The sequence below is a fragment of the Acytostelium subglobosum genome, assembly GCF_000787575.1.
Source record: "Acytostelium subglobosum LB1 DNA, scaffold: scaffold13, whole genome shotgun sequence".
NCBI classification, from domain to species: domain Eukaryota; phylum Evosea; class Eumycetozoa; order Acytosteliales; family Acytosteliaceae; genus Acytostelium; species Acytostelium subglobosum.
In genome coordinates, this window is record NW_012236520.1 from 254,339 (window position 1) to 281,435 (window position 27,097).

The 27,097-nt window shown below is 42.0% G+C and overlaps 11 protein-coding genes across 11 annotated transcripts; 7 read left to right on the forward strand and 4 right to left on the reverse strand.

The window, feature by feature from the left end:
* Positions 1-23: 23 nt before the first annotated feature.
* Positions 24-566, forward strand: SAMD00019534_067630 (hypothetical protein; the record flags this gene model as incomplete). The annotated part of the gene is made up of 1 exon (XM_012897875.1): positions 24-566. One exon carries the CDS (start codon positions 24-26, stop codon positions 564-566), a length of 543 nt encoding a protein of 180 aa, XP_012753329.1.
* A 687-nt stretch (positions 567-1,253) lies between these two features.
* On the forward strand, positions 1,254-3,486 carry SAMD00019534_067640 (hypothetical protein; the record flags this gene model as incomplete). Its single annotated transcript, XM_012897876.1, has 6 exons — positions 1,254-1,598; positions 1,710-2,087; positions 2,171-2,242; positions 2,316-2,558; positions 2,631-2,931; positions 3,002-3,486. 6 exons carry the CDS (start codon positions 1,254-1,256, stop codon positions 3,484-3,486), a joined length of 1,824 nt encoding a protein of 607 aa, XP_012753330.1.
* A 120-nt stretch (positions 3,487-3,606) lies between these two features.
* Positions 3,607-3,798, forward strand: SAMD00019534_067650 (hypothetical protein; the record flags this gene model as incomplete). The annotated part of the gene is made up of 1 exon (XM_012897877.1): positions 3,607-3,798. A coding segment is annotated over one exon (192 nt), but the record flags the coding sequence as incomplete, so codon positions are not given.
* Positions 3,799-4,325: 527 nt separating this feature from the next.
* Positions 4,326-5,439, forward strand: SAMD00019534_067660 (hypothetical protein; the record flags this gene model as incomplete). Its single annotated transcript, XM_012897878.1, has 2 exons — positions 4,326-4,608; positions 4,685-5,439. The coding sequence occupies 2 exons, from the start codon at positions 4,326-4,328 to the stop codon at positions 5,437-5,439; spliced, it is 1,038 nt and encodes a 345-aa protein (XP_012753332.1).
* A 150-nt stretch (positions 5,440-5,589) lies between these two features.
* On the reverse strand, positions 5,590-6,332 carry SAMD00019534_067670 (hypothetical protein; the record flags this gene model as incomplete). The annotated part of the gene is made up of 3 exons (XM_012897879.1): positions 5,590-5,747; positions 5,827-6,029; positions 6,103-6,332. Coding segments are annotated over 3 exons (591 nt in total), but the record flags the coding sequence as incomplete, so codon positions are not given.
* An 809-nt stretch (positions 6,333-7,141) lies between these two features.
* On the forward strand, positions 7,142-9,824 carry SAMD00019534_067680 (hypothetical protein; the record flags this gene model as incomplete). Its single annotated transcript, XM_012897880.1, has 6 exons — positions 7,142-7,266; positions 7,351-7,558; positions 7,657-7,885; positions 7,961-8,917; positions 8,996-9,216; positions 9,291-9,824. 6 exons carry the CDS (start codon positions 7,142-7,144, stop codon positions 9,822-9,824), a joined length of 2,274 nt encoding a protein of 757 aa, XP_012753334.1.
* Positions 9,825-13,435: 3,611 nt separating this feature from the next.
* On the reverse strand, positions 13,436-17,173 carry SAMD00019534_067690 (hypothetical protein; the record flags this gene model as incomplete). Its single annotated transcript, XM_012897881.1, has 9 exons — positions 13,436-15,228; positions 15,348-15,877; positions 15,949-16,047; positions 16,118-16,195; positions 16,292-16,420; positions 16,491-16,574; positions 16,661-16,765; positions 16,841-16,991; positions 17,080-17,173. The coding sequence occupies 9 exons, from the start codon at positions 17,171-17,173 to the stop codon at positions 13,436-13,438; spliced, it is 3,063 nt and encodes a 1,020-aa protein (XP_012753335.1).
* A 1,429-nt stretch (positions 17,174-18,602) lies between these two features.
* SAMD00019534_067700 (hypothetical protein) lies at positions 18,603-22,237 on the forward strand (the record flags this gene model as incomplete). The annotated part of the gene is made up of 6 exons (XM_012897882.1): positions 18,603-18,747; positions 18,815-19,187; positions 19,262-19,652; positions 20,016-20,405; positions 20,909-21,913; positions 21,998-22,237. Coding segments are annotated over 6 exons (2,544 nt in total), but the record flags the coding sequence as incomplete, so codon positions are not given.
* A 184-nt stretch (positions 22,238-22,421) lies between these two features.
* Positions 22,422-22,905, reverse strand: SAMD00019534_067710 (hypothetical protein; the record flags this gene model as incomplete). Its single annotated transcript, XM_012897883.1, has 3 exons — positions 22,422-22,593; positions 22,677-22,807; positions 22,873-22,905. Coding segments are annotated over 3 exons (336 nt in total), but the record flags the coding sequence as incomplete, so codon positions are not given.
* Positions 22,906-23,588: 683 nt separating this feature from the next.
* Positions 23,589-24,179, forward strand: SAMD00019534_067720 (hypothetical protein; the record flags this gene model as incomplete). The annotated part of the gene is made up of 2 exons (XM_012897884.1): positions 23,589-23,729; positions 23,814-24,179. The coding sequence occupies 2 exons, from the start codon at positions 23,589-23,591 to the stop codon at positions 24,177-24,179; spliced, it is 507 nt and encodes a 168-aa protein (XP_012753338.1).
* A 48-nt stretch (positions 24,180-24,227) lies between these two features.
* On the reverse strand, positions 24,228-26,378 carry SAMD00019534_067730 (hypothetical protein; the record flags this gene model as incomplete). Its single annotated transcript, XM_012897885.1, has 3 exons — positions 24,228-25,706; positions 25,799-26,055; positions 26,123-26,378. The coding sequence occupies 3 exons, from the start codon at positions 26,376-26,378 to the stop codon at positions 24,228-24,230; spliced, it is 1,992 nt and encodes a 663-aa protein (XP_012753339.1).
* Positions 26,379-27,097: the final 719 nt, after the last annotated feature.

Here is a 27,097-nt window from a genome sequence, read left to right on the forward strand (position 1 = left end):
CAAACATACAAATATAAACGACAATGGGATCAGCATTCGGAAAGCTCTTTGCATCATTCTTTGGAAAGAAGGATATGAGAATCTTGATGGTCGGTTTGGATGCCGCCGGAAAGACTACAATCCTTTACAAGCTCAAGCTGGGCGAGATCGTAACCACTATCCCAACGATTGGATTCAACGTCGAGACCGTCGAGTTTAGAAACATCAGCTTCACCGTGTGGGACGTCGGTGGACAGGACAAGATCCGTCCATTGTGGAGACATTACTTCCAGAACACCCAAGGTCTGATCTTTGTCGTCGACTCCAACGACAGAGAGCGCACTCAAGAGGCCTGCGACGAGCTGCAAAAGATGCTCAACGAGGACGAGCTGCGCGACGCCGTCCTGCTGGTCTTCTGCAACAAGCAGGATTTGCCCAATGCCATGAGCGTTGCCGAGGTCACCGACAAGCTCAACCTACACTCACTCCGTCAGCGCAAGTGGTACATCCAGTCCACATGTGCCACCTCTGGCGATGGTCTCTACGAAGGACTTGACTGGTTGTCAAACACCCTCACCAAGCAATAAGATAGCTGCACTACTCTCATTACTTTGCTCTTTCCTCTCAAGTCTTCTTCTGCTTCTTCATCTTATTCCTACTTATTCAAGTCCACTGTGCTCTCTCTCAAGAGTGTACTACTTACTAACCATCACCTACTCCTCCAACGTCCAATTCAAGAGGAATGTACTACCAATCGATCAATACAAATGATCAATAACAAGGACGTCCCCCGATCTCAATCAATCATTCAATCATTCAATCAATCATCATATTCATTGATAATGTTTGTTTATTTGTTATATTTATATGGTATTATGGTTACCAATACCATCCAACCATTTAAGGGGCCACAAGGTTCACTCACTCATTGCCCCTTCATCGATCAACATCAATCACGCAACACTGTTTGCTTCTGATCATTCTTTGCAAAGTTTAGGGGTTTGTTGACAAAATTCAATTTTGGTGACTTTTTGCAAAGAGTCATTCATTCATTCATTCATCATCAAAGTGAAGTGAACTCATTCATTCATTTCATTCATCATACATTATATTTGTATTTATATATATATATCTATATCTCAAAGTAATAATAGTATATATCAGCAACAATAGTAATAACCATAACAATTAAATAAGAAATGGATTATAATATAATAAAGAATTATCTTTATTCGAATCCACCAAGCGATAGAGAAAAGATACCATCGTATTATATGCAGTTGAAGAATATTTTGGCTATATTGCATACGGATGATGATGATACTGCTGTGACACCAGAGGTCAAGTCAAACAATCAGGCAATCTCAGAGACGATCGAGGCCAAGATGAAGTATGTCGAGCAGAACTTCTCAGAGATGCTGCAGTTTGCAGGTGGTGACGGTCCGTCCTCGCCCAACCATCAGTCAACTGCCACTGGCGCGCAGTCCACGACGACCACCACCACGACCACTACAACAGAGACACAGCCCACTCAACATCATGACAATGCCTATGCCTACGTCAAGACAGCGATGATCCCCGTCGGCCTTGCTGGCCTTCCCCTCACTGAGAAGAAAAGGGTAAGAATCTGCGGATGGATAGATGGACGCGACACACCCATCACATCGCATCCTAATGACTCACTCGCTCACTCACTCACTCAATCAATCAATCAATCAATCATATGACAGAGCCATCTCCATCATCATCACAAGAGCTACGGCCCTCCAGAGATCCCACCCGAGGAGATCTTGTTCGACCCAAAGGTCGATCATCTGGGCGGCGGAGCATATGGCAAGGTGTACCGAGCTACGTGTCGCAGTAAGAAGGTCGCCGTCAAGGTGCCAAAGAAACAGACACTGAGCGAATCAGAGCTCAAGTCGTTCAAGCATGAGGTTGAGATTTGGAAGCAGATCTATCATCCCAACGTTGTAATGTGCATGGGTGCCTGCACCAAGCCAGGCAAGATCATGATTGTCTCTGAGCTAATGCAGTCTGACCTCGAGAAGATCATCCATTCAGACTCACCTCCACCCCTGTACCAGCGTATCAAGATGGCCTACGATGCTGTAAGTAGTAGATCATCATTGATTGATTGATTGATTGAGTGGATGATGGTGTCACATGACTAACCAATCCATCATGTCTACAGGCTCTTGGAATGAACTGGCTGCACGGCATTTGTAATATTCTTCACAGAGACTTAAAGCTAGCCAATCTAATGGTATGGAATAACATGTTCATTGATAGATTGATTGATTGCGACACATTCTCACTCACTCAATCAATCAATCTAGATTGGCAAGGACAATACAGTAAAGATCACAGACTTTGGATTCTCCCAGGTGCTCAAGTCGGGCACGACAACGACTGATCAACGTGGACCAAAGGGAACAGCACTGTACATGGCACCAGAGGTGATGCAGAAGAAGGAGTTCAATGAGAAGGCCGATGTCTACAGCTTTGGTCTCATCCTCTATGAGTTGGCCACATGCGAGGAACTATTCCCAGAGTACACAGAGATACAACCATTCTCAAATGTAATACTGATCACTCAACCAATCAATCTATCGATCATTCAATCACTCACTCACTCGTTCATACTCGCGTAGGCCATTTGCAACCAGAGACTTAGACCAACGATTCCAGCTGACTTGCCCAAGTCATTGGCGGCATTGATGCAGAGATGTTGGGATCACGACCCATCACTACGTCCATCCTTCTCAGAGGTATCGTCCAAGATGAATGAAGTGCTGATCGATATTGCAATCTCTGGCAATCCCAATGCAGCGGCATTTTGGAAGAACTCATTCGGCACACCCGATGATGTCAAGTGGGCAGAGTTTGCCATGAAGTTATCCAAGGCCACCAATGTAGATATCCGTGACATTGATATACTATCCAACCTCTTTGGTAAGTCCCATCCTATTCTGTGCTGTTCTTTCCTGTCAATCAATCAAACTAATCACTCAATCAATCTTAGTGCTATCACCAACTAATGAGGATACAAGCAGTGGAGTGGTCAACATTGAACGATTCGAGTTGATGACCAAATGGTTCGGACCATTCTATAGCAATGGAGTGGGCGCAGCGATACTGCAAGAGATGATGGCATTGCTGAAGAAGCTATGGTTCCACTTTGACATATCGCGCGATGTCTCTGAGCGTCGCTTGCGAGGACGTGCCGAGAACACGTTCTTGATTCGTCTGAGCCTCAACGACCCGGTCAACACGCCACTCACCATCTCCAAGATCAAGAACTCCAAGCCAACACACAAGAGAGTGGCGCGTGAGGATGAGCCGCCCTCTGCCGAGTACCCGCTGGGCTGCAAGTTCAGAGTGCCCATCGATGGCCAGGACATATGCTTCAGCAGTGTCATTGCCATTGTCGACAAGCTAAAGTCAATCAACAACCTTGGCAGTGAATGTCCACACAATGAGATCAAGATACCATACGTCAATGACTAACGATAGTCCAACTAATGAGATCAAGCAATGATGTCAAGCTCATGCCATGCAATGCAATGCAATGAAATGCTCTGGTCCCTGAGTCAGCATTGCCATGTTTGCTTGTTTGCAAATGAATGATTCATCATTCACAGACGTCTGTGCCTCTACCCTACCCCTGCCCTGCCCTACCCTCTACCCTACCATACCCTACAATCACGATTAATTAAAGGTCATAGTATCGTTGTCGGAAAATCACCTTACTTGCACAACAACTCCGACCAACAACAACAACAACAACATCCAAATCGGATAGTCAATGGTGAGAGTGAGTGAAGTGTGTGGTCCTTCGTTCGATTCATTGATGCCACGATTGATGCCTTGATCAGCGCAACGACGTAATACTGGTCGACTTTGAGGATACCACCATCTAAAGCAAGACGAGAATAAAAACTCCCATTGTTTCTGATAACCAGGAAGTAGCAGGTCATGTGATGAATACTCACACAACATAGACTCGTCTTTGATCGATGCAAAGAAAACGACCCCTCCCTTTTTCAGTTATTACTCACACCAAAGTGGTGTTTGCAAAGGATACAAGGCCCACGCTGATTGATTGACATAGTTAGGGGGTGGGTGGTTAGGGGGTTGGTCTACCTTTGTACCACTCACGAACAAAGGTCTTGATCTCAGTTTAGTCAGGTGGTCCACGACACGCACTCAATCTATTATCTATTTATTAAAGTCGTTGTGTTCTACGTCAATCACAACGATCTCATTCATTCATTCAAATATACTTCACCATCTATCCATTATCTATAATCAAACAATATATATATATTACAAGTATGAATCAATCAATGTTGCCACCCAACTCGGCATACCCTTGGGACTTGATGTCCTTGTTGACATCTCTCACATCGATGATGGCAATGACCATCGCTGTCTTGTCAATCTTATTGGCACTATTCATATACGCTGCCTACAAGGCACTGATCCGTTTCCCATGGCTTAGACCATTTACACCTGGCCAAGGCGATCCACTCACAGAGTGGGGAATCAAATACGAAGAGGTCGAGTTCAAAGCTTTCGATACTGATCACCTGATCCGAGGCTGGTGGGTACCTGCCGCACATGACAATGGTATGTTGATCAATCAATCAATCATTCTTGGAACCATTCCACTCACTAACCCATTCAATCAATCAATCAATGATAGACTTGAAGATATCAATCATCGCTCTTCATGGATCTGGAAGAGATAAGCATAACTACTTCCAACATATTAGACACTTCCACGAGATTGGATTGAATTCATTGATCTTTGATTGCCGTGAGAGTCTATGTGATAAGGACCAGACTGGAAAGGGACTGGGCTACTCATTCAGAGAGCACAAGGATGTCCGTGCAGCCATCCACTACGTCAAGAACACTCACACCACTCAATCAAAGAAGTTGATCGTCACTGGCATTTCAATGGGCGCCGCAAGCGTCGTAGTCGCATGCTCCAAGGATCGCGAGCTGATTGATGGCGTCATTGCCGAGGCTTGCTACAGTCATCCCAAGGACGCCTGGCAACACAACATCGAGAGGAACCTCAAGGAGGGTGTCAAGGCCTTTGCCTCAATCTCTGCCCTCTCCAAGGTCCTGCCAACATCAATCCCAAAGTGGCTCATGGATGCTATCCTCTCGACCACTATGTCAGTGATATTGCGCTCCGAGCACAACCTACACGAGTCTGATGTGCCAGTGCACCACATTGCCAACATCAGTCCAAAGCCTGTGATGCTCATCCACAACACCAGGGACAATGTTGTTCCCTATCGCAATTCACTGGCCTTGATTGAGGCTGCTCGCGAGCCAAAGGAACTTTGGACCATCGACAACGGACAGCCACTCCACGTCACTGCCATCGAGAACGACTTGACCAACGAGTACATCGAACGTCTAAATAAGTTTATCGAGAGCATTTAATAAACGTTAGAGATATATATAGATTATACGCCAAACTAAAGTGTGTGTTTCCATGTATTTCCATGTGTTTCCACTCTGCTTCCACCCTGTTTCCGTGTGTTTCCGCTGTTACCACCTCTGGCGCAATCACCTGAATTGGAGCTCCACTCACTGTGGAGAAGGTTGAGCTGCTGCTGCCTTCTTTCTGGTTGGTGGAACATAGCTTGCTAGAGGTAGTTCATCTATCTTGCTGGCTAGAATGAAGTCATTCTCAGACAGACCATTGAGTGCATGTGTGTACAACTCCACCTCAACATTCCAATACGACTCTATCATTCAGTGAGTATCAACGTTGTCAGTAAGTTAAAGGTTACTCACTCATCTTCAATCTCATCTCATTACACTTACTAATTGACACATCTGGATGATGACCTTCCTCCTCGGCCACTGTTGTAATCTCATTGATGAACTCAACACCCTTGGGGAATGGCATTCTCCACCTCCTATATATCTTGTTTGGTTCTGACTCTATCAACTTCCACTCTTTGTTCAACTGTGTCAACATGTCTTTGGCCTGCTCAAGTGTTTGTCTATGTACATCTCCTCCCTCACTAATGAGTGACATGTGCTCATATGTCAGTTGGACATACGCCATTGTACGATTCCCGACGATGATGAACATACCATGGCTTGCACTTCTGTTTACTAAGAGAGCAATACTGTTGTTGTAATGACATTATGTTATTGGTTGAAGCAAACAATGAATGATAATGTTGTTGATTGAATGATGTTGATGTTGCTGTTGAAGTTGCTATTCTCAATGTCTTTGCTGATGCATTAGCCCAACAATATCTTGTAGTGATTGTCAACATTAATACTATCAACAACAGTATTTGTATAACTCTACCTGACATCAGATCAATATATAACAACTGTTATGTTCACATTATCTCGTTCATCTCTTTATCTAATTCATTCATTCATTCATTCATTCCAAAACTAAACTAATCTAAATGCGATTGACCAGGATCGTTGGTTCACTTCACTCCACGTATGTTGAACAGATGCCAACAATCAAAGTGACCACCTCACATATCAATAACATGTTCAAAGAGATAAGGGTTCTCCAACAACAAACAACTCGAATAGACACGTGTTCCAAGATCACCAGTGGTTGTCTTCTCCCTTTTTTCTTCCAGGCATCCAAGTTTCAAAGGTGATCACACCCCTCACTTTCAAGAAAATAAAAATAAACAAAAACACAACAATTAATAAATAAAGGGCAGATGGTCCAAATCATCCTGATGAGGCAAGCACTCTCAACCAATTGAATTGACCAGACAGACAGTCATTCAAACACACTCTATATCTTTATTATTATTATCTTTATTTGTGTAAGTTTGATTGATTATAGCTTTCACAACATCAACAACAGATTTGTTTGACAAGATATCAGAAAGACAGACAGAGAGACACACACAATATCTTCACCTTCCTTTCACAAGTACGTCAGACTTCAAAACCCCTCAACACACTCATTCATTCAACTTGCAAATCCACATTAATCATCATTGTTGTTGTTGTTGTTGTTTTGTTGTTTATTGGAAGTTGGACAACTACTACTACACCTACCTGCTATTACTATTTTGCAAACACAGATATACTAATTATCATAATACCTTTTGAATAGATACTTAATATATATATATACATATAGAACATAATGGCAGCGAACGCTAACGCCAACAACTTGGAGAACCTATGGGCTCAATGTGAGAAGCCCTTCCAAGACCTCTTCACTCAACTGAAGAGTGGTCTTACAAATGATCGTTATATGAAGATCTATACGTATGGTCATCATTCATTCAATCAATCAATCAATCAATCAATCAAATCAATCATACTAACTATTAAATAATCCAACAAATACAGTCAGGTATACAACTATTGTTCATCACAGAATGACGGTGTGTTGAAGGAGTTCTATCCAAAGATCCTGTCTTTGCTTAACGGCAAGGCAACAGAGATCATTGAGGGTGGCACTCATCTCTCAGAGGATGAGTTGTTGCTCTTCTTTAGAAACAAGTGGAATGATTGGAAGTTCTCCACCAGAGTGCTTAAGAGTTGGTTGGAACCAGTCGTAAGTTATCATCATTGTCCGCATTGATTGATTGAATGATTGAATGAATGGATATTAACAAATACATAATACAACAAATAATAATAATAATAATATAGAACAAGATACATCAGAGTGATAATAGCAACAAGAGCACAAACATTGGCAACTCTCAGAACCCACCACAGTCAAAGATCTTGCAGGATGGTCTCACGGCTTGGAAGCAAGCAGCCTTTGATAAGATGCACAACAGACTCACTGGTTCGTTGCTGAGGATTGTGAAGAATGACAGAGAGGACAGAGACTCTTCAAATCTCCAAGTACTCTCAGATACACTTGAGTGTTATGGTATGTGTTTATCCCTTTGTCCGCATACTCATACTCATACTCATACTAATAATAATACTATTCACATCAATATAGTTCAATTGGGCTCTGATAAGAACAAGTTGGATGTTTACCAAGCCAACTTTGAGACCAAGTTCCTACAAGAGACTGAAGCCTTCTACAAGGTTGAGTCCTTGGATCATGTCGCCAAGAATGGTATCCCAGCCTACATGAGACACATTGCAAAGCGTGTGGAGGAGGAGAGATCGAGAGTGTTGAAGTTCATGCCAATCTCCACGTTGGACAAACTCGACCCATTGCTCAACAAGACTCTGATCATCGACTACAAGGAGGAGTTTGCCAACAAGTTCCTCGACTTGCTGCTCGAGAACAAGGAGGACGAGCTGGCAATGATGTACAACCTCTTGCTGCGTGTCGACCATCTCGAGACACTCAGGATCAAGCTCCAGGAGTTCATCAAGTCCGAGGGACTCAAGGAGATTGAGAAGGACCTCAAGGAGGCCCAGGAGAAGCCCCAGGTGCTCGTCAAGATCCTGCTCGAGGTGTACAACCGCTTCAACAAGCTGATCAAGACGGCGTTCAACAACGACCCCAAGTTCCTCTCGGCCATGGACCAGTCTTTCTCGGTGGTCATCAACAGCAACCCCGCCTCGTACGACCAGAAGAAGAAGGAGTCCAACATCCCAGTCGTGTTGGCCAAGTTCTGTGATCAGATCCTCAAGAAGGGTCCATACCACATCAGTGACGAAGCCGAGCTGGAGAACAAGCTGTCAGAGGCTGTCTGTCTGTTCAAGTACCTCCCAGACAAGGATATCTTCATGCTGAACTACCAGAAGTTCTTGTCCAAGCGTCTCGTCGAGGATCTCTCGGCCAGTGAGGATGCTGAGGCCTCAATGATCAACAAGCTCAAGACCCATCAAGGTTTCGATTACTGCACCAAGCTGACAAGAATGATTAACGATATGAGACTGTGCAAGGATATCAACTCCAACTTCCAGAACTACCTCAATGAGGCAAACCTTACTCTTCCATGTATGTTATGATGTGCATGTGATGATGTGATGTGGATGAACAACAGATTACTAACAAACAAACAAACAAACAAAATAGATACGTTCAACTTCTACGTGTTGACTGGTGGATCATGGTCATTGACGAACAAGACCTCCTCAACACCTTTCAAGCCTCCAACAGAGATGCTTCCAAGTTTAACATATTTCGAGAAGTTCTACAAGAACAGCTACAAGGGTAGAGTGCTCAACTTCCTCTACGATTTCTCCAGAGCAGAGGTCGACTCACGTCAAGTCAGAGGCAAGATTTACAAACTCTCAGTAAGTTCCAATCATTCAATCAATCAATCAATCAATGTGATCATTAACTAACTTTGTACTCTACATTACAACAGACAACTGCATACCAGATGGCCATTTTGTTGATGCTCAACACCACTGATAAGGTCACTAGATTCCAGGTCTTGGACACAATCGGACTTGATGAGATGAACGTTCGTCTGCCACTGCTATCGTTGATCAAGTCTGGAATCATTGACACTGATGTTGCCGACCACAAGGAGTGGAACAACGAGACGACATTCTCAATCAACACCAAGTTCACATCAAAGAAGATGAAGGTCAACTGCAACATCCCCGTGCAGATCGGTGACACAAAGACCAGCGAGGGCCAGCAGACCGTGTCCAACACCGAGATTGAGAAGGAGCGTTACTTCAAGCTTCAGGCGGCCATCGTGCGTATCATGAAGTCCAAGAAGGTGATGAACCACAACGAGCTCGTCGTCGAGACCACCAACCAGATGACCAAGTGGTTCTCGCCAAAGATCCCCACCATCAAGAAGGCAATCGAATATCTTATCGAGCAGGAGTACATTAGAAGAACTTCTGACGATAACCAAAGCCAGAGGAAGTATGAATACATTGCATAGTCAGTCAAGTCAAGCCAACAATCACAACAATCAATCCAATCCAATCAAATCAATCAAACTCATCTTGCAATCCTTGCGATTCTCCTCTTCACGACTCTCTCTCTTCCCCAACTTGGCAATACAAACAACAATATCAACAACAATACTATCTTGTATTAACATTACCAGACATTTCCAAATCAGGCTTTCTCTTTGCGATCACATTAAACAAAACAACATCCAGTTGACCATTTAGTTTGCATAAGACTTGGTTTGGTTTATGACTTGTATTTGTTTGAGTTTCAAGGTTACCTCCTCGATCAATCAATGTTCCATGGGAGGATTCCAATATTGATTTATTGATTGATTAATTGATCTTGTTGTGTAGTAGTTTATATCTTTAGTTTTATAAGTGTTGTGGATTGATGTTGCCAACTTAATTTGCTAATCACCACTGAAGTAGACGACCAACAACTCAAAGCCTGCTTTCTTCTTGCAGCCCAATCATTGATTCACAACAGCAAATATTGTGTCTCGTTAATAGAAATGACTGTCATAATCGTAAAAACGATCATTTTTGCCTACATGTTCCAAACGTTGATGAAAAGTATTATGGGACAAAAATGAATACAAAATTTTTTTATTTGTTGATAAACATATCAAAATATCTACTACTATCTTCTGATCCACTATTATCATCAAATAAATTATCTCCACTGTCATCAGGTCCAAAGGTGAATTCTGAAAAGATATCGTCTTCATTTGTTATATCACCTCCAAAAATACTGGGCGATGTATCACCTTGTGTGCCTTCCACAATGTTAGCACAGACCGCGTGGATTCCAACTATTAAGAAAATAGTTATTAATAAAATGATAATAATCTTCATTGTTATTATATTCAATATGATAGTTAATTACTTATTTAATTAATTTGTTATTTGATTTTGATTCAGAACTAATTTATTCACACATATATATATATATATTTTTGTTTAAAGGTAGTCTTCCCAACAATTAAGTCTTCATTTCAATCTTAAGTAATCCTAATAATAAATGAATATTCATCACATAAGATATGATAATTGGAGTGATAATTAAGTGTTAGTGTGTTGTGTGTGTTTGAGATCGATGACCTCATTGCCAAAGTGGGAATTGATTAATTAATTAATCCTTGTAAAATCCAAAACACTTAGATTCAATCGATTATTGGTTGGTTGTCCAAAATCAAACAATTAAATATTAATATTTTTCTTTAATTGAGATAAGTCTACATTTAGGAAAATAGTTTTACGCCTGATTCAGCAACTATCGTGGACTTGTCAAAGAATATGCTGAGTATGCAGCCCAGCAACACCATGGTGACATTAATGTCACTTTGATCATCGTGCTGACTGACAACATCTCCTCCTCCTCCCCACTCCATGTCAGGTCCGTCAATCATTCCAATGTCACATTATCGATAATGTGGATAGGTCATCCTTTGATGCAATTATCATGCTGGGACTCAAATTTCCCTGCTGTGGCTGTTGTTGTTGTTGTTGTCTCACTGTTTGACAACTCTCCATCATTCACTCTCACTGCATTGCAAACTGCCACACAAGTCAGCAACATGGTCAATGCTATCAATAGTCTCTAGTTCATTGTACAACTATATATTATTTGTTTATTAACTTGTACTTCAAGATGTTAAATTAAGTGATGATGATAATTTTATGATCTGTATCTCTTTTTTACATCATCGTAAATGTTTTCTGGAGCATTAAAGTAATTCATTCTTACTCGCAAGTTTTGGCAAAGTGAGTTAGCGCAATAATGGTATCCACCGCCCGGTTCGCAATTGGACACGCAGGTGCCATGAGCATAATTAGAGTAGGTGCCCATATTGGGATCGTTAACAGCAGTGCAGTTGTTTACAAGTGTGCACCGTTGTTTGACAAAAGCTTTATACTCTTGATTGGCGAGAAGTTGAGAACATTCCTCTACTTTGATATCTTGTTGTTTGCAAACTTTTTCGCATTCTTCCTGAGGAGTTTGTTTAACAGAGAGAACAAGTCCAACTAAAAGTAGTAATAAAAATAATCTTGACATTAATTATTAATTGATGGATGGTACAAATAACTCTGAGATTCAAACCAAATAGATACTTTATATACTAATTTGGATTATAATCTTACAAATGATATGGAGTTAAATTGGTATTGTGGATACAGATAATGAATTCTATTTTTTGTAAATAGATTGACCTACTCGATGTAAATCAGGACGAGGATGTAGACAATTCTCTTGTTTTTTAATTAATAAAATCATTCACTTATCCCAGGCAATCCAGATCTTTGGATTAATTCAAACTTACAATTTAGTTGGTCATTATTACACTCAGAAGGAAAAGTGTTCTTCCCTGCCTCTAGATCAATACTGTCCAAATATCTATGTATTCCCCACTCTCTTTCTCCACCCCTCACCACACTTCCCCCTGGTGGTGAAGGTAGATTTTTTGTAAATAGATTGACCTACTCGATGTAAATAAGGACGATGATGATGGTGATGTTGATTTTGAATCCTCAGTTGTAATAGTACTCAGATCACTCTCTGTCTCCACCCCTCACCACACTTCCCCCTGGTGAAGGTAAACATTGGGGATATACAAATGATCATAACCAAAAGTGTAGAACTGGTATATATAATCTTTACAAGCTGAATTGCTCGTGTTCTTCCGAGAGGTCGACGACACCAAAAGGTAGACAAAGTCATGTAGTGTAGGTCGGTGGGCGAAAACATTGTAATAAAGCAGTGTGTATCAAAAGAATATGTTGTACTTTTATTGTGGAAATAGGCCATTCATGGTTTAACAGATCGTGTCTATACTGCCATCAGTGTACTGAGGGCAGTTCTCATCTCGGCGTATAAAAGACCAAGGTTGGTCCTATTATCTCATTGTATCTCAATCATGAAATCTTATCTCACTATTTCCTTATACCTTCTTATCTCAATTACTTTTGTCATCTCTGAACAACCAAGTTGCCAAGATCAATGCGCCACTGTGGTAACCATTCCTGACTATTGTAACGAGTTGCTTGCCAAAAAAGATTGGGTCAAACACGCTGAGATATGCCCTAGGTATTTTACCTTCAAATGCGATGATTCCGATACAGAGTATAAATATTTTGAAAGTATTTCTTTCATGGAACGTGTATGTCTTAATGTTTGCAGAGCGAATGCAAACCAAAACTTTAATTGTAGAGATCATTGCAAATCAAATCCAGGATATTATAATAATTATTATAATTAAATCTAATTAATCCTAACAATAAATCAAAAAGTCTGTTATGTGTGAGTCAGATCGACCCAACAAAGTGGGGATTAATTAATCCATGTATAATCCATAACACTTAATCTTAAATAGAACCCCATTATTGGTTGTCCACAATCAATTAAATATATCTTTTAATTGTAATTAGTCTACATTTGTTATTACCATAACTTGTAGGCCTGGCTTCGTTGCCATTCTTTTGAATATTGTACAAAGCTAATCGGATTGTTCTCATAATGTGTGAAGTAGGATGGTTGAGATAGAAATGGTATAGGGAGTGAGGGAAACGGTATGCGCAAAGGAGTAGAGGTCATGATTGGTTAAAGGTTGGCATTGATCTCCTTCAACTTCTTGTCCAAAAGACTCTTGGTTTGCTCAAGGTTGCGATGTTGTCTCCAAATGAAGAATCCACCGGCAGCTATGATGGCTGTGCCAACGACAGCAACTACAACTCCAACGGTGACCTTCCACTTGTTGTCAGTGCCACCTCCACGACCGCCCTTGTCGCCACTGCTGTTGTCGCCCGGTTGATTGGATGGACAGTTGGTGGTGACTGGAACACGTCCGGCCGAACCCGACGCCGTCAATGCGCTAAAGTCAAACTCAAAGTTCACGCTGCTGATTGGTTCTTTGTAGTTGTTGACGTCGGCAACTATGTTGGTGGTGGTGCCGTCGCGAACTCCAAGTGTGCTTGAGATCGAACCTCCATTGCCGTTGATGCTGGCTACCTGTGGCAGACGAGCGAACCATGATGTGTTGAACTTGGTCAAAGTGAGCCAGTGAACTGACGTGTTGAGTCCCTGTGCTGGATAGGCAACGTGGATGGGTGGGGCGCTGCACTCGGTGGGGAAGACATCAAACTGGAACTTGAAGCCAACATCATTGTAGCTGTCGCCCTTTGATTGGTAGGACACTTGGTATGTGAATGTGTTGTCAAAGACGTTGAGCAGGGCACCTGGACCAACAAGGTCGGCTGGTGTGCTGGCATTGTTTGGACGAATGATGACGACGATCTGTCGGCTTCCAGAAGTCCATGTGAATGAGTTGGCACGTGTTGCGGGCAGGGATGCTTGTTGCCAGTTGGCAATCTTGGTCTCAGCGCCATTCTCATAAACGGAAACGAGGTAGGCGTTGAGTGTGGTGGTAGAGTCTGGCGAGGAGATCGACAAAACAGGGGCTGTAGTGTTGACCTGGAGGGTGGATGGGATGGCGCCCTCAGAGCATGATGGTCCGGCAACATTCTTGCAGTTGCACAGACCGAAACCGACGTTGCACTCGCCCTTTGCCGAGCCACCGCATGAGTCTGGACACAACTGGATGTCGACGAATGAGAACAAGCTGTTGGGGAATGATGGTTGATCGGCCACGGCTACTTGGATGTTATGAGTGCCAGCGACAAAGCCAACAGAAGGGAATGTGCAGTAGATGATTGAGTGATTGACGTATGTGACGTTGCACTGAATCAGCTGAGCACCCAGCTGCACGGTAACATTGACAGCATTGATGTCGGTCCAAAAGTCGGAACCTGTGATGGTCATGGCGTTCTCCTTGTCTGGAGACATGGCGTTGGCAGTCTGGACGGTGGGCGCGCGGTAGAAGAAGTTTGGTGTGGTTGAGGGGTCGCTGGACAGACCCTTGATCGACACTAGCACCTGGACATTGGATGTGATGCCTGGTGGAACCAAACAAGACATCTGTTTGAACACGTCGACCGAGGTAAGGTTGGTGCATGGGGTGTTACCAATCATCACATAGGTGCCAATAGCATTTGGCTGAGTGAATGGCAGTAGGTCATAGCCAGTGAGCGTTACAAAGCCTCCAAGGGTGGGTGGCGAGGAGATCGATGTGATGGAGGGGATCATGAAGCTGTAGGGGATGGTGGCAGTCTTGAGTGCGCCGTATGTCTGGGTGAGGTAGAGAGTACCGGCACCCTGCAAGAACACTGGAGTGATACATAGCAATGCAGAGGCATTCACATTGTTGTTGTTGACAATGTACTGATCATTTCCAGAGACCATTTTAATGTTTGGCTTGTCACCAAAGTTAATACCAACAACGGTAAAGAATGTCAAGTTGCTGCTGATTGGGTTGGAGATGAAGGTGATCGATGGTTCTGGGTAGGAGAGGGTAGGTATGATATGTTAGAATTTTTGTCAAAGTCAGCTGATATTACTGATGTCAGCTGATTGAACATTGATCAGCTGATCAATGTCAGCTGACTCGAATACATACCACAACTCCTTGGGGTATCTGGTCCTTGGTAGTTGGTAAAGGTGACATTGTCAAAGATGTAGGCGGGGATGGTGAGACCGGTGAAGTATGATGGTGGGAGACAGAGGAATGCTGTGGGGAGCAAGGTGTTCTTGAGTCCATTGACAGTGGTCAGATAGAGTGTGGTGAGTCCATTGTCGAGGATGTTCTCTTGGAGTTGTCCACTGATGTTGGTGTCAGAGAGGTAGAGCGATTTGATGTTGGACGATGAACCAAACTGAGTGGGGATGGTCATGGCCAACGCTGGATTATGCATCAATGACAATGAGGTGAGGTTTGACATGAGGAAGTAGTTGTTGTTGAGTGTGCCGGTGAGTCCTAGACGCTCCAAGGCCAAACCCTTGAGGTTGGACCATTTAGCAGGTGGGACATCTGGCAATGTAGTTTGGTCCGAGAGTGTAAGTCCACTCATTGACAAGAATGTCAAAGTGTTTGGAACCGATGTGAAGAATGAGTTGAAGTTGGTTGAGAAGCCAGGAGAGTTGATTATACTATATAATGGAATTGAGTATGAGTATGAGGGTAGGGGCAAGGGCAAGGGCAAGGGTGAGGGTATACATACAATGAGGTTAGCTTTGTAGACTTGTTAATGAGGTTTTGAGCATTGAGGATGGATCCTGGCAAGACGATTGTGGATGGTTGAGAGGTAAGGATCAACTTACTAAAATTATAAACTTGTTAGTTATTGTTCTTGGTCAGATCAACATGCTTGATCAAGTATAAACACTTACAATGTTGTCATTGAACTTGTGAATAACGATGGGGACAAAATAAACTTCAGTGTGTCACTTGGACTCTGAGTAAGTGCACTGTAGATGGTCATTGATTGATTGATTGATTGATTGATTGATTGATTAGGGTCAGGATACATGGATGATCAATCATATGATATCGTAGTTACTTACAAATTATATAGATTGGTGGCGGCTGTGAGGTTGGGGAAGGTACCCAAGGCATTCTCAACATAGAGATTGTCAAGTCTCTCTGTGAATACACCTCCATTGAAGTTGGCCTTGCAAATACCAGTGATGGATCTGGATAATCATATGTGTTAATAATGAATGTACTAAAGAAAGAATGAATGAATGATCATGGACTACCTACAGTGTGTACAAGGAGCCCATCTCTGAATCATATAACTTGCTTGGAATACCTCCTGAGGACGAGAGATCAACATTGATCAAGTTACTACATTGATTGAATGATTAAGTGAGTTGTTAGTATGGTATCCTACTCATTCATATCCATTTTAAACAATAACAACAACTACATACAGTGTCTTCAGGTTGTCGATGGTACTCCAGTTGTCACTATCCAGGATGGCGTTTCCACTCAATGGACGACATAGTTTATTAGATGCTGGCGCAGCCTCCAATGTACTTTTGAGAGGATTGATGGTTAGTATTGATGTTGTAAAGTGAATGAATGTGTATGTGATGTAAGTAAGTACATACAGGTTAATAAGGTTCTGACTATTGTCACAACCAATGTAGGAGTTTAGGTTATAGGATCTGCTGCTAACAGTGTACACTCCATACACGTTACAGTCCTTCGACGGCCATTTAAATCCAAGATTACTGGCGAATGAATTGAGCACAGTCCATTCTGTTGTTGATGAAATTGATTGATTGTGATTGGGTGTGAGTGAATGAGTGTGCGTAATGGATAATCTGACACTCGTGGGTGGACCTACGTGAATCGGAAATTGCAGATGTAGTGCCAATCAAAGCCACCAACAACACTACAAGTGTAAAGGTGATGACACCTGATCGTTGAAGATTTGACATGTCTTCCTAATTTGATTGATTGATTGATCTGTTTATAATATTACAATTATTTTGATTGATTAAGTAGTGATACAGTTATACACAATTATATGTGTATGAATATTATTATTATTATTATTATTATTATTACTTGAATGATTAAATGGAATGGTGAATTGAAGAGGCAGAGTCCAGTAAGTGTAGTCAGGTGGACCGCGAACCTGTTGAGGAGATTGCATTGTTTGTCATTGCACCCTGAGAAGCGTGTGGAGTATTGTTTACATTTGTTTGGTGATTTAGTAGTCGGACTCATCCACTACCTCCACAACAACAATGCATGATCAATCAGTAGGATATAACACACACAAAACCAGGTGGTATGGTTTAGGCCTGGCAAAAGGCAGAGTGACACCAACAAGATGAATCTCCATTTATCACATTGGACACGAATGATATGGGCGGTACCAAGGGTTACTTACCTCTATTAACTGACTCCACATATTGTATTTAAACCATGCCCCCAATGAGGCCCAGAAGGACACCATCCGTCCAGTCCATCCCGAAATAACGCACCTGACTCTTGTTAAGTTTTTGGTGCAACCTACACCAAAATATCTTGTTTTTGAACGATTGTAGTTAGATATCTTTTCATTCATTCACCAAGCAAGCAAAGCAACAAGAATTTGATTTCAAAAGGATAATCTTGTTGTTCCACTTCGACAACACAACACTTGCAATTAATTCTAAAGGTGACCCATTGCTGGCTCATTGTTGTAAAGTAGCGGGTATGTTTGGTGTTGTTGGGGTATGTACTGCTGTTGTGCACCTCGATGATCATCAAATCTAAAGAGATCTATATTATCACTTCACTGTCAGTAGGTGGTAATGGCGATGTTGATGATCATTGAGGTCATATTTGTTACACCAATTGGTGTAATTGGTGAAACTTAAACCACCTCGAGTGTAAGAGAAATTATTAAAGTGAAGATAAATGTTTACCCTGGTCGAAATTTACATGTTGTAAAACATAATCATGATTGATTTCTTTGACTCTTTGATTGTTTGTTTGATTGTTCTATTGACTTGTTGTAATTGATGATCACGTGTTGTGTTGCCTTGTAATATTCCGTGCACCCTTCCATCAAAGATAGATAGATTGATTGATTCTTTACCTTCTACTACTTCTGACCTAGACACCAAATTGTTTCAATCAATCCTTCTATTCATCCATTCATACATTCATTATTATATTACAAGAGATAAAGAGATAGAGATATAACATGAATGATAATGATCCTAAGAAGTGTGTGTTTTTGAGATTGCACTTCATTCATCATCAGAGTGCAAAGATGTAGAACATGTGTTCTTGAATGAGGGGGGGAGCGTGTGATCATCACATTGGGAAACACATCCATTACTACATTATACTCTAAACATATAATTAAAGTGAGAGAGATATAATATGAATATCAATAGTGATAAGTATGAGTTGTTGGTCAAGTTCAACTTGAGAGGCAAAGACATTGAGAAGTGGAGACTAAAGAGAAGTGGTCTAGTCCTCTACAATGTAAAGGATACCAGTCCATTGGTTCATGGTATGAATGAATGATTGAATGATGAATGAATGAATGTCAACAACATCATTACTTACACATTAAATAGGCGAGTTCTTCTTGGCAACAGAGATACATAGACATGATGGATGCCCACATACATTGGAGCATCTGGTGTTTATGGGTTCAGAGGACTATCCTTATAAAGGTTTCCTTGATACTATTGTATCTAAATGCTTTGCACAGGGTACTAATGCATGGACTGCAACAGATCATACTGCATACACCCTGTCCACAGCGGGATCAGAGGGATTCCTGCAGGCATTGCCCATCTTCCTCGATCACATCCTCTATCCAACACTCACGGACGAGTCCTACGTCACAGAGATCCATCACATCGATGGCAAAGGACATGACTCTGGTGTAGTATACTGTGAGATGCAAGCCAGACAGCATAAGCAATTCTCTATCGTGGACTTTGAGTAAGCGCCAACTCAATCACACTCGTTCATTCGCTCGATCACTCATTCATTCATTCACTCAATCAATCAAACAGACTCAGACAGATGTTGTTCACCAATGATACTGGTTATAAGAGTGAGACTGGTGGATTGCTAGAGGATATACGCAAATTGGACGTTGACACAATCAGACAGTATCACAAGGATTATTATCGCCCGGATAACATGGGTATATTGGTCGTTGGCCAGGTGGAGACTGAACAAATCTTTGCCACACTAGATGCCTTTGAACAGAAGATTATGTCCAAGGGTACACTAACACCAATGGTTCGTCCATTCCAAGAGAAGCCAGTATTCTTTGACAAGTCCATCTCCAAAGACATCACCTACGGCTCAGAAGACGAGACCATCGGTGCAGTATATCTCTCATTCAAAGGTATCGAGCAATCTGAGCACAAGTTGTCCGATGCCCTCTCTGTACTCATGGTAAGTCAGGCCATTCATTGTTTGATCATGGACATTGGACCATTACTTACTCATGCAATTTGGAACATAGTCATACTTGCTGGATGGACCAACATCACCAATTGGCGCAGAGATGATTGATATTGAAGAGCCATACGCAACAGAGTCAATGTTCTATAAGTACGAGTTCTCCACATCAGTATTGGTCGTGTACTTTGACAATTGCAATGTAAAGAAGATGAGACAAGTCAAGGATAAGTTCTTCCAAGTCATCCAAGAGCTACTCGACAACAAAGACATTGACATGGAGAAGATGCATGCTGTCCTAGAGAGTACAAAACAATCAGTATGTGTCCGTCAAGCCACTCCTCGCGTCATGCCATTAACACACTCACTCATACATCACAACAGACTACACTCAGCTTTGACAAGTCGATCAAGGGCATTGTATCGGAGCCAGTTATAATGGACTTCTTGTATGGCGAGGACAAGACTAATCTGACAAAGAGCATCAGTTTGGACATTTTTGATGAGTTGTTGGTAAAGGATGAGGCATTCTGGCTCAACCTGATTAAACGATTCTTTATCGATCAGCCTGTGATTGAGATCGTTGCCATACCATCCACTGCAGAGTCCAAGCGACTGACCGAGGTCGAGACCCTACGCACTGAGAAGCAGATCCAAGAGCTTGGCGAAGAGAAGATCAAACAACTTGGTGAACGTTTGAAACAAAGTCAAGAGGTCAACGAGAAGCCAATCGACAAGGAATTGTTTGGTATGTATTGGAATACGTGATGGTATTTTGGACATGATGGCTGGCTGACTGACACTTTGGATCGATCAATCAATCAAATAATGTAGAGAGGATCAAGACACCATCGCCATCAGCAATCAAGTTCATTCCCATTGTCAGTCTGTTCAATGATGTTCCATCAAAGCAAGATGAGGATCACAGGAAATTGATGGAGCATGTACTATCCAAGTCGCCGGAGAAGGCACCATTCGATATGTTGTTAAACCGTATGTTTGAATGATTCACCAATCATTGGAATGGTCCGGAATGGTCACGTACTTACCCATTTTACCTCCACACCCTTAGACGCCCAGACATCATTTGTCCAGATACATGTACTGATGAACACCTTTGACTTGCCAGACGAGCTAAGACAATACCTCCAGTTGTACTTTAAGTTGTTCTTCATGGTAAGTCAGTCACTAATCATTCAATCAATCAATCACCAACTCACACCCAATAATATTAGACACCAGTAGTTATTGATGGAGAGGAAGTTAGCCATGAGGATATGGACTTGATATATTTGAAGACATTCATCACTTACTCTGCAACAGTCGGTATGAAGCAATCAAAGACTCCATTCTCACAGTTGTGTGTTGCAAAGTTCAAGGTCACCCAGGACAACTACTTGGATGCAGTCGGACTCGTCCGCTCATTGATTGGCGGTGACATTAGATTTGTAAACAGTCGCATCAAGGTCATTGCCCAACAGATGTTTGATGACATCTCACCCCTGAGGAACGAGGGCCAGTACATGGTGAGCGCCATGACCAAGTTCAACCTCTACCACCACGACAAGTCCAACCAATCAGTGCTCAACTTCCAGCGCCAGTATATCTTCCTCGAGGCCATCCTCGCCAAGCTGGCGGCAGACCCCGACACCACCGAGTACGTCGACAAGCTCAACTCAATCAGGGACTTTTTCAACAATCCCTCCACGACCACCGTTCATGTTGGCGCGGACCTCTACCAGCTGGACGACGTCAAACAGGTGTGGATCGACAGCTTTGATCATTGGAAAGACACGGCAGTAGCGCGACCACCAATGGTCATTCAAGTGCTCTCGGACAAGGTCAACGAGAGGAAGGTGCACCAGATGCTGCCACTGCCCGGTTCGACCAGTGGATACTTCACCCGAACACATCCAACAACATTCCGATACGACAGCATGCTGTCCAATGAGTTTGCCGCACTGTTGTTGGCCATTCACTACTTTGAGCAGATGGAGGGCCCGTTCTGGAAGGGTCTGCGCGGCGCCGGTCTGACCTACAACTACGACCTTTACATTGATCGTGAGTCTGGCATTCTCACATTCAGTTGTTCCAAGTCCTCCAGCCTTGAGAAGGCATTCTCCGAGTCCAAACGTATCGTTTGTGACGTGATATCCAGTGGCCAGTTGAATCCAGCATGGGTCCAAACCGCAGCCAGCTCAGTCCTATTCGAGTTTGTCAATGCTGAGAAGAATGTCTTTAAGGCTATCTATCAGGTATGTTGATTGATTGATTGATGGCCTGGTTTGGGTTTATTAACATTCAACTCACTCACTCAATCGATAACTTCCATCTTCCAGTCGTTGATTAGTCATGTGATCAGGAAATGGCCATCGGATGGATATAGAGTGCTGTTGGACAAGCTGTTCAAGATTAGTGAGCAGGAGATCAAGGACTCACTGAAGCACTTGAGCATCCTATTCGATGACGACACAAGTAATGTCGCTATTGTGGCCGACACTGTCAAGGTTGATGCAGTCAAGGGTCTGTTCAAGGATGATCGTCTGAACATCATATCAGTAGAGTCACACTTTGTCTGAGTGTGTAAGATGGATCGATGGATTGATGGATGGGTGGAGTGAGGAGGAAAAGGGGGAAGAAGGAGAGGAATATGATATGTATGTGTTGACAAGGGATCATTCCACATCCCATCTATATATATTATATAATAAACAAGTGCCATTCATATAGTATGTACTGCTGTTACTGCTGGATGGGCTACTTCTTCTTCAAGTCGAATGATATCTTGCAACCACATGACTTGATGGTGTTTGGATTGTGTGACACGACGAATGTGCTCCTCATCCGCTCCACTTCATAGTCTATAATTGATCCATTCATCATATCCAGTGATACCTTATCGATTATAATCTCTGCATTGTCCTTTGTGAATACACTATTATAATGTCCAAATTGTTGGATCGAAACATGTTAGCCGACCTATCAATCAATCATGTCCAATCAATCTATCAAACATACACATCATCCTCTGGTGAAGGCTTAGTGTCGAATTTGAATATATATTGGAATCCACTGCAACCGCCAGTGTCCACCATCACTCTCAACTTGGTGTCATCGGACTTTAAGTTTGTCTTTTGATGGTTGATCTCCTATGTGTCGGGGTTAAAGGTTGGTTAGTAGTGATGCTTGATCAATCAATCAATCAATAACTCACCTTTGCGCACAAGTCAGTAACAGTGATATTGAATGGATTAGTTTCGCTTGGATATGTAAGTGTGTTGGTTGAATAGTATCTGTTGTTGCTGTACAATGGTGATGATGGTCCTGATCTCTGTTGATTGAATATATATGATGAGGCAGCTGAGGCTATGTTGCTTGTTTGGTAATGTGCAAGCCTCTGTAGAGTAGATGTAGTAGTGTATCGAGCTACAGATGACAACATGTTGTGTGTATATGTATGAACTAATATCTATCTATCTATCTAGTGATGTTAACAAGTTGTATACTTGTCAAAGTTGAACAAAGTGAAGAGGTCAACCCCAGACATTCTTTCGTCTTTTGTGTGAAATTTGGGGCTCATTGTGATAAAAATCGAATAAGCATTCGGCTACAACGAATCATGATGCAGAACTTTTCACACAACCAAACAGATATTTGATTACAAATAACATTACATATATAATACATACATACATACATATAATGAATAGGAATAAGTTTAATAATAGAGTGATTGATTGGGAGGAGGTCAAACAAAGGAGGAGATACACTACAGAGACTCCACCAAAGTCAACAGCATCGACATCAACATCGACTACATCAACGACAACAGATGTTAAACCAAATACATCGACGACAAATACAAACAATGTTGAACATAGACCCCCTGTTATAGACGATGTTAATAAATCAATGTTTAATAATGAGTGGATGGAGAAACAAGTTCGTCCAGTGATATCATTCCGCACTGGCAAGTATATCACCTACATCACATGTTCACTGGCCTTCTACTTTGCACTCTTCAGCGATTACTACGAGCCAGGTAAAGAGAAAGATACTGTTGTAACTGGTGTATGTTATCCAAGATATTCAAAGACATCAATCATTCAATCGCTCGCTCACTCAATCAATCAATCAATCAATCAAACCTTGTAGCTGAGGAATTACCATGATAAAGTAATGTCTAATTTATTGGGATTTGATGTCCGCGAGTCACTCAAGAGCTTGAGGAGGGCATTGACATTCGAGACACCACAATTGCCACAAGAGGCCATAGACAAGATCAATAGATTGAAACAAGAGCAAGGTATTGCACCTGTTGCAGAAGCAGCTCCAACACAACCAACAGCATTCTCAAAGTTATTGTCCAATGTGGAACAACCAATCAAACCGATATTGTCATCCGAGTACAATACAGAGGATCAGCGAATTGATGAGATAATCAGAAGATCAAAACTGGAAACCAAGGAAATGGAAGAGAGGCTGGATAACTTTATGAATAATAATAACAAGGGGAAGTAAACTGGATCTTACTCCATTCCATTTATATATATTATTATCATCATTGGATTAATAGTCATCGTCATTACTATTAATTCCCATCAAGTCTGCTGCACTCATCATTGGCGCCACTTCCTTCTTGGGTTGTGCTTCCTCCGATTTCTGTTTCTTTTGCTGCTTCTGTTGTTGTGGGGCCTTCTGTTGTTGCTGCTTCTTCATCTCCTTGTACTCCTTCACCAGGTCATCCTCCTCATCATCGTCGAACACTGATTTGGCTGGTTTGGTTTTGGTCTGTGATTTTGCCTGTTTGTTCTTTGATTTCTTGTCCTCTTTGCCATTCGTCTTGCTCTTGTTCTTGTCATTGCCATTGTCATTGTCATTGTTGTTTGATTCGCTGCTGAACTTGTAGGCATATTGTGGCTGACTTGTTGTTGATGATTTGTTATCCTCGCCATCACTATCAGAGAATGTGACAAGTTCGTTCTTGGTTTTTGTCGTTGTTGGCACTGTTGTGGTTGGCTTTGTCTTTGATGGGGTGGTCTTGGACTTGGTCACCTTTGATCCTGGACCATCAGCCATATCGATCTTCTTGACTCTTTCACCAAAGCTCAATGAACTATCCTCATTCTTCTTCTCCTTTGTGATTGATTTGTTACTGCTAGTCTCCTCAATCGCTGACTTTTTCTTCTTTGGTGTTGTCGTTGTTGTTGTTGTTGTCGTTGTCTTTGCTGGTGCTGGTGATGATGACTGCTTCTTCTTCTCCACTAACTTGCTATCTTGTTTCTTGACACTCTTATCGATCTTTGGCTCGCTTGCCACCGGTCTCTTCTTCTCCGCCATTGACACTGGGGCGGCAACCTTGCTCTTGGTATCCATCTTTGGCTCTCTAGTCACCCTCTTTGGCTCGGTCATCTCCACATCAACTTTAGTATCCTTGGATACCAATGGCTTGGCCAAAGCATGCTTTGTCTTGTCTGCCATCAATGGTCTCTTGCTCTTTGTTTTCTCCCATGACGAGTGTACTGCCACACGTTGTTTCTTTGATGGTTGGTCATCCTCCTCCTCATCATCTTCATCATCATCTTGTCCTTTCCTCTTGATTGCTGGTCTCTTTACAATCACCTTCTTCTTCTTCTTCTTCTCATCATCACTGCCATCCTCATCATCACTGTCATCACTGTCATCGCGACTGGCAGACGCCTCCCTCTCCAACCTATATTTCTTTTGTTGCTCGACAGTCTCCCTCTTCTCGAGATTCTTCTTCCTCTTGTCCACTTTTCCAATCTTCCTGTCAGAGAATGGCTTGTTGTCCAGACTGTCCAGTGCAGGGAACATCTCCTTCATCTTCTCTCTATAGTCCTCTTGTGCAGCAATTGGATTACCAATCAAACTCAGACTCCTCAGACTCTTTAACTTTGTCAAAGGTTCCAGATCCTTATAATTACTCAACAAGTTATGTGACAAGTCAATGATCTGAAGAGTATGCAGCAGTTGTATCTTTGCATCCATTGTAAACACCTTATTGTTTGTGATCCTAAGTTCCTTGAGCTGGAATGTGTCATGTGATTGATTGATTGAGTGTGGGAGTGAGTGGAATGGTTCCATATCATGTTATTGATTGATCCGATTGAGTGGCATACCTTGGTATTCTGACTCATGTCTGGGATATGCTTGATGGTGTTGTGTGATATTGACAACTTGGTCAACTCTTTGAGGAACTTGATACCTTGGATATGCTCGATGGCATTGTGTGAGAGTACCAATGTGTTGAGATTGGGCAAGTACTCCATGTTCTCAATCGTCGATATATTATTATTATTGAGTACCAAGGCATTTAGATTGGCCAACTTCATCACTCCCTCAATCCTCTTTAACTTATTATGTGACATGTTCAACACTATCAATCATGGATGTGTCAGTCAATCAATCAACCAATCATGCTCATGAAAGATGTAAACACATACCCTTTAACTTTGTCATTGACTTGATATCGATCATTCTCTCAAGTTTGTTGGTTGATACATTGAGTGTCTCGAGTGAGACGAGGTCTTTGAGACCATACATGTTGGCAATCTCATTCTTGCTGAGGTCTAATCGTTTGAGATCCAAACAACAGCTGAGGTCACCCAACTCATTGATCTCCTTTGATGACAATACAATCGATGTTGTTGTACTGACATCAGGATAGAACTCTGATAGTTTGTTTGCTGTTAACTTCATCACTTCACTCCTATATCTTTCTGTATGTATATGTTATGTATGATCGATCGTCTTATTCTTGAAATGAAGTAATAAAATGTCGTTCGGCAATAGAATGTTTTGGTGATTTGCCCAAAAAACGAACGAATGTTGATCATATCAAAAATAATCATAATTATTGTAAAGCCAAGTCATATATTAGGTCTCATTCCAAACATGATTGATGAATCAATATTAATTATTGTAATTAAATATAGTAGGTTGTCAAGTCAGACTAGGATTGGACTGGATTGTCAATATGACCCTATCGATGGAGTTTTCAAAATCACCTTTCTACTTTATTTTATCTTGAGTTGTATGTGTTGTTGAATAAAATAATGGAGAGTGTCTGCCAGGTTAAGGTAATATTGTGGATATGGTCAACGGTAAGATAAATGAAAGGAGTCAGAAAATGGACATCTCCAATATATTTGGCCTGATCGGTAATAGTACTTCGACAACATGTCATTGGCTTAGTTCTTCGGAGTAGACACCCACTCATCATAACACACACATTATTTCAATGACAACATCCTCATTCCTTCATTCCTTCATTCCTTCATTCCTTCACTCATTCCATTGATTCAATCATTCATTCCATAGGGATAAGTTGAGTATCTTGCCATTGCACTGACGAATGAACACCAATCGAGAGTTCATTGCCACACACACACTCACACTCACCATCACTGTTACCCACC